A 12,603-nucleotide genomic window follows, 5' to 3' on the forward strand; every position below is an offset into this window, starting at 1 on the left:
GGACAATAATGTAATGATAAAGAAATGTATAAAAATAGCGACTTGCAGAATGGGAGACCTATGTGTCGGTTGCTTAAACACAGCTTTGGTAAAACCAGAAACATGAAAGGTTTAAAAAAAAATCCCTACCTTTCTTCAACGATAGCCTAACAGCATGGACAGCCTTCTCCTGCATTCTAACCAGTCTGTGATTAATTAGTTAGAGATCTGCAACAACTCCTCTTCATGACTAAATATTTTTTTAGTCTATCAAACTGTTAGTGCAAAGCGGGACAAATGACACAGAGGGGCTGATGATTCTGACCTTTAAGTTCTGCTGTTCATCGAGGCTCCAGACGGTAAGCACCTCCTCAGATGAGCCCGAGACCCCCTTTGTCTTTTCAGAGTCAAAGTCAAGGCTCATCACTGGCTCCTGGTGGCAAGCAAGTCGGCTTAATATTTTCCCCCCTGATAAATTCCACAGAATCACTGATCCATCTTCGTAGCCAGCCAGAAGAAAAGGACATGAACCAAAGTCAGGCTGTTCAGAAACAACAAAAAGTTTTATATCCCCAGACAGGCTTTAGCCCAAGCACTCAGAAAAGTAATGAAAAAAATCTCATGTTGAAGTGAACAGCATTAGAGCAGAGAGCTCCAGAAGGCTGCCACTAAAGGTAACCTCTGGTGCTCCGTACATGTTAATTCAGAACAATTACTGTTAAATCATGTCTGAAGTGTCCATCATTGTAGCACATAATTACTTCCCTCCCTGAAAATCTAAATAATTTTCCTCTTTACCACTTGATTCAAACATCATGACCCTCAAAATGTCAGAATCTCATAGTGAGATAGTTCATGGCATAAGCTTGAGTGGGGCTCTTCAGTAAATATTTACACATAGTAACCAAGTTATAACCAGGCTATGAGAACCAAATTCATTTTGTTCGCAGAAAGTTATTTAAGAATTTAAGATACAATACCAAACTTACATTTTCAATATTTTACCAAGATGCATGCTCCATTTTCTCACAGAAGTGGGTTTTTATACCACTTTCCAATCTCACATAATCTCTTGGATTACTTTTGTCCATTTACCCCACTAATTAGATTCCACTTCCATTTTGCCAAGGTGAAAACACCCATGAGTCCTGCATACAGATAATTTCTCCAAATGCATTGCACTGTTAAGACCCAACAGCTAAACCTCTATTTGAAAACCTCTTTGTTAGTTACCAAAGAGTTAACAGAGGTCTGAATCCCACTGTAACCAATTGAGAGATATTTTGATTAATGATGTCACAAGCCAAAGGGCATGGCACCCTGGGCAGACACCTAATTTATTTAAGCCTCTGAAATAACTCAAAGAAGGGAACGTTACTGGATTACATGTCACACTTAAGGAAAATATTCATCATTGCACTAGCCAAAAGGCTAATGACCCTGTAATCAGTAACTGGTCATGTGAGCTAGGATGCAAATCCCTAATGAAAAGCAACTGAAAAACAAGCGTGTGTAAATGCCAACTATGTCTTTAATAGGAGAAAAGCTACCAGAATAGGCCCAAGTTTAACACCAGCATGTATAGGGATGTCTTGTCCCAGTAATGCCTATGCTAGCTTATTTTATTATTTTCAAACACCTCTCTGTTGATCCTATGTGCCTACTGTGTTTGGTGTTTGATTTTAAAATAAAATTCTAAGAAGTTTCCAGAGAATGAATTATCACCTACTGTTCTGTGTCACTATATGGGCGCTCTCTCGAATCACCAGAGACTCACTAGCAGGACACAAATCTGTACTGGCCAAATCTTCACCGTCTCTCTTAATTTTCCAGACTACTCTCACACTAGTTATTAAACCATTCATTTTAGGAGTAGCTAAACTAACAAATAATGGGTGGTCCTGCTAATAAGAGCTCTCCTTGATAAGCGAAGGGAAAGAAAGTGGCCTTTCATGAATGCTAGCAGTTAGAGCCCTGATCCTTTCTTCATAGCCCCAAGATATATGTTCTTTCAATTTAAGTAAGCGCTCAGTGTGGGAAGGAATCCTGAAGTAAATATCAGGGCTGGCAAAACCACAGAACTGGACTGAAAGTGGCCTGTAAAAACAAGAAAACAAAGCAAAATCCCCTGCACCTATCTTATGAAGGGGCAGTGCCCAGGCATGTGTGTGTGATCTCCTTAGCTGACCTTGGTTCCAAATGAAGGCTGGGATCCTGTGGATGCCACATCCTTTAAATGACAGAGTCCTCTTTCTTCTGCAAAGGCCAGGCTTGGCTCGTTCTCTGGTTGGAACTGTCCTCTATGAGCAGCTCATACAATGAATGACCACCAGCACATGACTCTTCAAGAGCAATTATCTCCAAGATGTAGATAACTTTCGCTAGTCAATAAAGCAAGATATCTATGGGCCAGCTTGTCAGGTCCTTTTGTCTTTTTCATAATTTAATGGGCAAATATTTACAGGTGCTCATCACCCTGCAGTTCCCACTGAGAATACTAGGAACTGCTGGGTGCTGAGCATTTGAGGAAAATTTGGCTCCAACTTTTTGGTTTTCTGAGTGAAAATAACCACTATGAACTGACTATAGCCAAAACTGGTCTCATTTAAAAATAAATAAAGTTTTGCATGAAGAGGAGAATGTTTGTACAGGGTAATACAAATTACATGAAGTTTCATATTTGAACAAGTACACATGCTTGTATATGTGCAAAGTTATTATATAGTTATTGAAATCAGCTGGATTTCTAGGTTTGATCCCTTACTTACAAAGCAATAAATCACAATAACCTATTTGCTTCAGTAATGGGCCTCATTAAAGAAAAAATCTTCAGCTTTCATCTTCTGGTTTTAGGGGAAACTTTTTTTTTAATAAGTAAGTTATATTTTTCCTCTTAAGCAGAACATTTTGTTGTTTTTGCATTTGGATAATTGTCAAGGAAGGAAGAAAAGGTGATCCGCTGTCAACTCGGCAGGAATAATTGCTATAGTTTATATAAAGCAATAACTCTGCATTTCCAGTTTCTACATGTATTATTCTTGTTCAGTTTTTTTTTGTTTGTCCCATTATACAAGATGGTGCCTTTCCCAAGGAGTGCAAAAAACAAATTTAAGGGAGGACATCCTCACTCTTGCAAATCCTACCACACCCAATTAGTAATGTCTGGAAGGTGTGAAGCGCAACAGACAATCACTGTGTATCATTTGCATTTATGAATATGCTCCTTTGTGAGGGAAAAAATACTGGTCTCAATCATGGATCAATATTTATAAATAGAGATTTAGTAAAATGATATCTTAATTTTTATTCTGCCCTTGACATGGCAAAATATGCTGATGCCTGCTCTTTAATTGCTTAGGGAGAAGCCAATGTCTCTTAAACCACAAGTCTAACCTAAGCCTCAATTTCCTCCCACTCTACAGCTCAGTGTCTAAGTAAAGCTGTTCCCAGTAGGAGTATTATTTCACTGATTCACAGAACATTTTTGAACTAGCATGCAGGAGGATAGGACACATGGAATGGTGTTCATTTAGTCTATGGTTTTACTGTAGAGGTTCACAATGAGATAACCCATCAGGACGCTTCTAATGAAAGCGCGAAACTGAAGGAGAAGTATTTTCACTATAAAAAATAATAATGATAAGAATTAGAGTACCTTACACCCCAGGACTTCCAATAGTTCTACAAACATTAATGAATTAAACCTACACTCTCTCAAACGCTGAGCTGAGCATTTATTAGACCTTTTAAATGTTACTTGGCTTAATAAAAATGCAGTAGTACCATTTTAATTTATTTCTGATTGTACATGAATCCTTAGGGTTAGATCTACGGGCCCATATTCATTTGGCTGAAGTCCGTAGCAAAACTCCTTTTTGATTTCAAGGGAAGCAGGATGGGGCCCTAGCTCACTAAAGCCCCATTCCCACATCTGCTTCATAAGGCGTCTTCTTCCATGCAAGTCAATGGGAATTTTGAGTGTGGAGCAATGGTAGGATCTGGTTGCAAGCATTTGATAATTTGTAAATAATTTCCAGTGATGTAGCACTAACAAACACTGGGAGGGAATGTGGTCTAAGTGGTTAGAGTAGGGAACTGTGAATCCGGATTTCTATTCCCACTGCAGCCGCCACTACATTGTGAGACTTGGGGCAAATCACTTAAACTTTCTTTTCCTCAGCTGGGGTACGATACCTACCTTATAATTACAAAGACTTTTAAAAATAATTGTTTTATTTCTATTTTTCATCCAACGTAAATACAAGGCATAAACACTTTGTCCATATGCCATGTCTAGAATAAAAAATGTTCAATAACCTATTTTCTTACTGGATACGTGCAACCTATTTTTTAAACACCCAAATCACTTCTCATCACCCTTTTTTATAATGAGAGACCATATCAAAAGCCTGGCATCTACTACGCTCATTTTCTTCTTGATTGAGGCAAAAATCTTGCTTCTATTCTAAGGTTGCAAAGCCTCCAGTAAGCATTTGCAAGTCACGTACCTTCCATTAAGGCTTGGCTAACTCAGAAAGTTTCACTAGGGATGTTCACAAGTATCTGCCTCCCCCTCCCCGCTCCCTTTATTACTTGATTGTTTGACAATAAATCAAAACCTGAGTGAAGAATGATTTATGTGCTCCATATAAAATGAAGCACAGGGAAAACATTTCAGAATTGGCAGGCCTGGTTACCTTACCTGCCATAGCTTCAGACACATGGCCATGCCTGGTTTGGCATCCGCCTCTGGCTTCAAGGTACAGACTGACGTCTTGGATGGCAGCTCCAAAACCTGAACCTGACATTAGGGAAGCAAGTTTATTTGGTCAGGCTCCAGGTCACAATTTTGCTGTACAAACATGACCCTTATAAAGTGATTAAGGCTGGGTGTAAGCTCTTTGATTTTTTAAAATACACTCTCTAGGGGGAATTTGGGAAGGAGTCTTAAATCTAAGCAGGACCTAAGTTGCTTTTGGAAGCCTGATAGCTGTAGAATCATTATCTAGACAGACACATTGTTTTATAAGAGAATGAAACAAAGTTGTTGGGATATAACAGAACTTCCTCTTCCACTTTCTGCTATTTCCTCCCTATTTTGCAATCATCTCCAATACAACTGGATGTTAATGCAGGCTGATTTTATTTTTAAAAATCTTCCCTTTTCTCCCCTTGTTTCCTCTTCCTATATTTCTGTTGTTAAACGTGTCTGTTACATTCACTAGTGGATGCTTGTATTATCTCATCCTCATCCCTTACATTATGGCTACATGACGGTCATGTATCGGGGTACATCATCATACTGATTTCACATAGTTTTTTCCTCTGGCTGAGTCTACACTGGCAAAATTCAGATCCATAATTCTCCACCGGTGCAAGCCGTAGCACTGACAGGACACAGGAACTTTTATGACCGTATAGCTTGACCCTATTTTGAATAGGGTCGAACACCACTGCGTTAAATATTTGTCCTTTGTCTACACAACAGCATCCACCATTGCTCGCAATGATGGTAGTGAATTAGGGGTCTGACTTTTCCTAGTGTGGCAAGGTCATTATGGGGCAAATCTTAGCCCTTCCTGCATGGGTACAGAAGACGCTATCTGCAATGGAACTAGTGCAGTTCCGCTGCAGTGCTGTGGGAAAGGCAGTGCTGTAAAATTTGGGGAGTCTAGCTGTGCAATATGGCCTGGGATGCATGTTGGGGCAATAGGAAAAGCCAGTTACCTTTTCTGTAAGTGGTGTACTTCGAGATCTGTTGCTTACGTCCATTCCATATTAGGTGTGTGTGCTCATCACACGCACCTGTGCTGGAAGTTTTTCCCTTAGCATATTCATAGGGGACCAGCTCTGGCACCCTCTGGAGTGGCGCCTGCATGGAATGGACATGAGCAACACATCTCAAAGAACACCAGTTAAAGAAAAGGTAACTGTCTTTTCTTCGAGTGCTTGCTCATGTCCATTTCATATTATGTGACTCCAAAGCAGTACCCCTGGAGGTGGGTAGGAGTTCATGGACGTGTCAATTAGAACACTACTCTGCCGAACCCAATGTCATCTCTGGCCTGCTGAGTGATGGCATAATGCGCCGTGAACGTGTGGACAGAGGACCATGTTGCGGCTCTACAGATGTCCTGGATAGGGGTGTGCGCCAGGAAAGAAGCCAAAGGCGCCTATGTTCTCGTTGAGTGAACTCTGACAATCAGTGGCGGCGGAACCCCTGCCAGGTCTCAACAGGTCCTTATGCATGAGGTGATCCAAATAGAAATCCTCTGCGAGGACACCGGAAGGCCCTTCATCCTATCTGCTGTAGCGATGAAGAGCTGAGATGATTTATGGAAAGGCTTGGTACGTTCTAAATAAAAATCCAGGGCCCTTTGGATGTTCAGCATGTGAAGACGCCTCTCTTCACTGGTCTTGTGTGGTTTGGGACAGAACACCAGGAGGAAGATGTCCTGGTTCATATGGAAGGTGGATACCATCTTTGGTAGGAAGGCTGGGTTGGGCTGCAGCTGAATCTTGTCTTTGTAGAAGATGGTATACAGCAGTTCTGAGGTCAAGACTTTAATTTCAGAGACCCGTCTCGCCGACATCACCACCACCACCAGGAACACAACCTTCCATGACAGGTGGGAAAAACAGCAGGAACCCAGTGGCTCAAAGGGCGGGACAGTGAGCCTAGAGAGGACCAAGTTAAGATCCCACTGTGGGACAGGAGCCCGCACCTGCAGGAAGAGTCTCTTGAGCCCCTTCAAGAATCTGACCATCATGTCATGGGAAAACACCATCTGTCCTTGGATTGACATGTGAAAAATGGAGATGGCCATGAGATGCACTCTAATAGAAGAGTGTGCCAGGCCCTGTTCCTCAAATGGAGCAGGTAGTCCAGGACAGCCTGTATGGAAGAATGCGAGGGAGAGATGCCACACTCGGATGCCCAGCAGGAAAGCCTTGTCCACTTGGCCACATAAGTCAGTCTGGTTGAGGGCTTCCTATTCTCTAGGAAGACCTGCTGGACTCCTTCCAAACAGGTCCGTTCCTCCAGGTTCAGCCATACAACATCCAGGCCGAGAGGTGGAGGTTGAGGTGTGGGAGCCAACCGTGGTCCTGTGACAGCAGGTTCTGGCAGTTGGGCAGGGGCCAGGGTGGGCTGCTGACAAGATCATGAGCATGCCAAACCAGTATTGCCGAGGCCATGCCGGGTCAACCGTGACACCCTGCGCTTTGTCTTGCTTGATCTTTGCCAGGACGCTGCCAATGAGTGGAATTGGCGGCAATGCATACATCAGGTTCCCTGACCACGACAGGAGGAAGGCATTGGAGAGGGAGCCCTTGCACAGACCTTGCCGAGAGCAGAACCGGTGGCATTTCCTGTTGTCTAGTAGTGAACAGGTCCACAGGGAGTTCCCCACCTTTGGAAGATCATGCAGGCTACCTCTGTATAGAGCGACCACTCATGGTGAGAGGAGAAGTCCCTGATGAGCTGGTCTGTCAGCGTATTCCTGACACCAGGTGGATTTTGTGGCTGATACAGAAGTCCCATAGACAGAGCACCTCCTGACAGAGACCGACGAGCGCGCTCCCCCTTGCCTGTTGATGTAGAACATCGAGGCTGTGTTGTCAGTCAGGACTCATGCCTGATAGGTGGGGCAGGAAGACTCCGCATGCCAGCCAGACTGCTCGGAGCTCTTTGACGTTTATTTGTAACTGCGCCTCCTCCAGGGACCACATCCCCTGTGTCTGTAGGTTGCCGAGATGTGCCCCACAGCCGAGGTCAGAAGTGTACAACACCAACTCGATGGAGTGAGGGGCGTTGTCGAACACAACCCCCTCCAGGACTGTCCTGCGGTCGGTCCACCGTTGCAGCGAGCCTGGGGAATCATAATGATCTTTTCCAGGGGGTCCCAGGACTGGGAATAGACCGTTCCCAGCCATTGTTGCAGGGGCCGCATTCGGAGCCTGGCATGATGGACCACCTAAGTGCACGCTGCCATGTGACCCAGCAGGCGCAGACAGACCCTGGCTGAGGTCAAAGGGAATGCGGAGACTTCCGTGGTGAGGTTCGTCAATGCGTGGAACCTTTCTAGTGGCAGGAACGCTCTGGCGCAGGTAGAGTCGAGGACCGCACCGATGAATTCTATCCTCTGCACCGGCACGAACGTCGACTTTTTGTTGTTCACCAGTTGGCCCAGAGAGCGGCACTTGGCTTGAAGCACCACAACATCCCTTCGGACTTGAGACTTGGAGCTGCCCTTGATGAGCCAGTCGTTGAGGTACAGGTAGATCTGGATACGTCAGTGCACGAGGTAAGCTGCTACCACTGACATGTACTTGGTAAACACTCTCGGTGCTGTTGCCAGGCCTAACGGGAGGACTGCAAACTGGTAGTGGTGGGGCCCCGTTGTAAACTGGAGGAAGAGTCTGTGCCCTTGAAAGATCGCTATGTGGAAGTATGTGTCCTCCAAGTCAAGGGTGGAATACCCGCCTCCCGGATCCAGGGAGGGGATAATAGAAGCCAGGGAAACGTGCAGAACTTTAACTTTAGGTACTTGTTGAAGTCTCGCAGGTCCAGGATGGGCCATAGACTGCCCTTGACCTTTGGGATTAAAAAGTACTGGGAATAAAACCCCTTCTTCCTGTACTCAGAGCAACTTCCTCCACCACACCCACCTGTAGCAACCCCTTTACCTCCTGCATGAGGAGACTCTCATGAGAGGGGTCCCTGAAGAGGGATGGGAAAGGTGGGTGGGAAGGGGGGTAGAAACAAACAGTAGGGTACAACCCTGCTCCACCATGCTGAGGACCCATTGGTCCAAGGTTATAGCGGTCCAAGCAGGGAGGAAAGGGGAAAGGTGGTTGGCAAACACTGGGACAGATGGATCCGAGGAATAGTCTGGTAGGTCGCTCTTGGACGCACCCTCTAAATGACTGTTTAGCCCTTTGGTTGGCACAGGTCGAGCCCGATGGGGCAGAGGATGGAGGTGGGTGGCCCGGATTGCACTTGTAGCACTTGGCACATTTGTGGGGCTGGTCCTGCCGAGGCTGGCTCCCCTGGCCTTGAGGCTATTGCAATTTGAACCTCTTACACGCTGGGGCTGGGACGTAGAGACCCAGGGCTTTAGAGTGGTGTGGGAGTCCTTGAGGCCAGGAAACTTGCTGTCCATTTGCTCCTCAAAAAGGGCCCGGCTGTCAAAGGGCAGATCCTCCATTGACTGCTGAGTCTCAGAGAACAACCCAGAGAGGAGCAGCCAGGAGGCTCATCGCATGGAGACAGTGGAAGCCATGCTGCCTGGAGGGCCGCCCTGGCCACAGTCGTGCCCTCATTGGGGATTGCTCGGAACTCCTTCTTGGAAGCCTCAGGGAGTGACCCTTTGAACTTGACCATGGCTTGCCAAATATTAATGTCATATCAGCCAAGGAGGGCTTGGTGGTTTGCCACCCTCAGCCGAAGGGTGGAAGATGAATAAATCTTACGCTCAAAGAGATCCAGCCTCCTCGAATCTTTATTTTTAGGGGTGGTCCCGGGTTGTCCCTGCCTCTCCTTGTGGTTAACAGCTTCTACCACGAGGGAATTGGGGGCAGGGTGGGAATATAAGTGCCCCTTGGTTGGCACAAAGTACTTGTGTTTGGCCTTTTAGAGACGGGGCCAGGGAAGAGGGGGGTCTGCCACAGGGTATTAGTGATTTTGGAAACCCCTTCATGAAGGGGTAGAGCCACCCTGGCAGGAGCAGAGAGATCAAACAAGAAGTCAGAGGGCTCTTCCAGTTCCCCTGCCAGAAGCCCCAGATTGGACGTGACCCTTTTCAAAAGTTCCTCATGCACTTTGGTGTTATCTTGAGGAACTGGGTGAGGGGGCCCTGTGATAGCCTCGTCTCGCGATGACGAGGCTAATGCCGGTGCCGCAGGTACCTCTACTTCCATTGATGGTCCAGCAGATTGCTCCCCTGGGTCCTCCTGGACCTGTGGGGTCTTACCCACTGAAGCCTCGAGCACCAGAGGGGGATGGGATACTGAGGCCGCTGGCCTCTCTGAGGCTCCCGACACCAACCGGGAGGCCTGGGTGAACCCCTAAGGGTTCCACAGGTACCATGGGACAGGTTTTGGTGCTGATGATGTAGGCGGCACCTCAGGTACCTGGGCTTGTCCCGCAGTCAGGGAGCCTTGCTCCATGCCAGAGGTATAAACGGAGCAGTCAGTACTGGGCGACCAGGATCGAGTGGAGCGGTGGCTCTTGTCCAACTGGTGCTGGTCTCTGCATCCCAAAGCTGACCTGTCCGAGCGATACGGGTGTCTTGGTCGGGATCTCGGGACCAGTGGCGCTCAGCGGATCTGCGTCTGAGACATGGCATTCCACACGTCACGCTACTCGATCGGTACCGGGACGTCCAACAGGACTGGGAGCTAATATGGGCCGGTTGTCAGGAGGATCTTCCCAAATAGGGCGACCTACTGCTAGGAGACAGGCAATGATGGCCCAGCGATCTGTGATCTCTAATCCTCAGTTGGTCCTGTGATCAGTACCAGGCCCTTGGAGAGAGTCAGGGCCGGCCTGGACGTTCTTGCTGGGTTACTCATGCCTCAGAGGGTCTGCGCCAATCTACCGGAGAGGTACACCTCGAGTCCCTCGATTGGTGTCCCCAGTGCGGTGACCGAAGAGAGCTCCACTGAGCTTGCCTCTCTAGTCCTGAGGCATGACGGTTTCGGGTGGGCGAGTGATGGCAGGACACCTCTCCTGATGGGGAACGGTGCCACTGAGGCTGGGGCACACGGAGAGGTTCAAGCGCAGGTTTTCTCCGAGAGTGGGGTATTGCTGGAGCCGGTGTGGGTGGCACTGGGAGCATCAGGATCTCCTGAGCTGCTTGAAGGGCTTCGGACGTTGACGGCACCTGAAGCTGGCTGGGGCCTGCACTGCTACCTGGAGTCACAGGTGAAGTGAGGGATGGGTTGCACTGCTCGACTTGAGCTGGGGCCCAACTTCCTGAGGGGGATATTGAGGTGTTCGACACAGGTTGTGGCTCGCCCCCAGCCCTCTCCTTTCCCTTACGGGAGGTAGGAGATCTTCCCCTCAGTCTTCTTCAGCTTCTTGACTGGCGCCATGGAGGAGGACAGGTGCTGGCTCGTGGATGGTGCTGGCGGAGCATCGTACATGGAGGCTGCCGTGCTCGGTGCGGAGTTGGACCATTGCTCCAGTGCTGGAGAGAGTGCCAACTCCCTTAGGCATGCTTTCAGACAGATATCGCACTCCTTCTTCATCCTCTGGAGGCGACTGAAGCCCTGAGGCTGGAAGGGAAGACAACAGTGGCAGAGGATACTGCTGCTCTGAGTCTTGGGACAAGAGGAGGATTTCTTCTTTCAACACAGCTGCTCAGTCTGGAGACAGGATTTGGGGCTATTTGATTCTAACACACTATTGTTATTTGTATTGTTTGGGTAAATAACACAGAGGATTTAAAATTTGAATACAACTTTAATTATTAAAAAAAGGTTTAAATCTGCATTTAAAGGGCTATTTCAAGAAAGCCTTATCCAAGCACTCTTTTCAATCTGTTTTACAATCAATATTTTTAAGTTTATAAACACACACAGCAAAGCCTTAAACAGCTGTGAATTTAAGCAGAAGAAAATTAACAACCCTATTTCAGTATATTTGATAATCGACAGAAGTACTGTTCTTCTGTGATATCACAAAAGTTGAAAGCAGCCAAATCACTTTTCTGGATAAAACTAAATTAATAAAAATACAATCACCCAAGAAACGCATAGAACATTAAAAGCAAGACTCCAATTTCTTGTTACCTTTGGGGACATTTATGTTAAATGCTTGTGCCATAATATTTATACTCCTGGGGGAATTCTGCACCAGTGCACGTGCGCAGAATTCATGCCCCTTGCAGATTTTTTTTGCTTCCCCACAGAAAAATGACTTTCTGACAGGAAAGCAAAGGGAAGCTGCAAAAGCAGTCACACAGCACTGCCTAGCAGCGCAGCTACATAGTTTCAGGCACTCAGAGCAGCCAGCAGAACGGTAAATCACCATAGGACTGGGGACACCCCAGCCAGTGGCTCCTACCCTGAGCTGGGATTAGCTGCTAGTCCCGGCTGGGCTGTGCTGGAGGCAGGAGAGGATGGGACTTCCTTTTCCCCTGCAAGAAGTGGCTGGGGTTGTGTCAGACTGACCCCAGAAACCTCCCCCAGCTGCAGAAAGCTCAGCATCTTCCCCTGCTTCCTGCCCGCATCGTGCCTCAGCTGTGGGGGGAGGGGTCACTGTACGGGGAGCTGCTCCCCCATCTGCACAACCCCCATGCACCTGGACCTCCCTTACCCAGACACCCCTGCCAAGCCTCACCTGGTACATCCAGAACGCCCCCAAGCCCTCCATACCTCAACCCCATGCACTGAACCTCACCCCTGCATCTGGAGCCCCCCTGCACCCAGCCCCCTGCCTCCGAACCCCCACCCCTGCCCGCAGACCACCCCCCACTGAGCTCCCTGCACTAAAACCCCCACCCTGATGCCCCACCCTCTGCACCACCCTGAGCCCCCACATCACTGACCACCAACTAGCTGCACCCAGACCCCCACCTGACCAAGCCCCACTCCCGCAGCACCCACACTCAGCTGCTG

The 12,603-nt window shown here is 47.5% G+C and overlaps 1 protein-coding gene across 5 annotated transcripts in view; it reads right to left on the bottom strand.

The window, feature by feature from the left end:
* Positions 1-12,603, bottom strand: part of GNB1L (G protein subunit beta 1 like) — a 57,149-nt gene that overhangs the window by 6,937 nt on the left and 37,609 nt on the right. For all 5 annotated transcript variants that reach the window (XM_073312574.2, XM_073312577.1, XM_073312573.1 and 2 more), the window contains 2 exons: positions 4,682-4,780; positions 305-520 (listed from right to left, as the gene is read on the bottom strand). In XM_073312574.2, coding sequence (XP_073168675.1) covers positions 305-520; positions 4,682-4,780 — 315 coding nt within the window. The remainder of the gene's footprint in view (positions 1-304; positions 521-4,681; positions 4,781-12,603) is intronic.

This window comes from Lepidochelys kempii, chromosome 15 (genome assembly GCF_965140285.1).
Source record: "Lepidochelys kempii isolate rLepKem1 chromosome 15, rLepKem1.hap1, whole genome shotgun sequence".
Taxonomy (NCBI): domain Eukaryota; kingdom Metazoa; phylum Chordata; order Testudines; family Cheloniidae; genus Lepidochelys; species Lepidochelys kempii.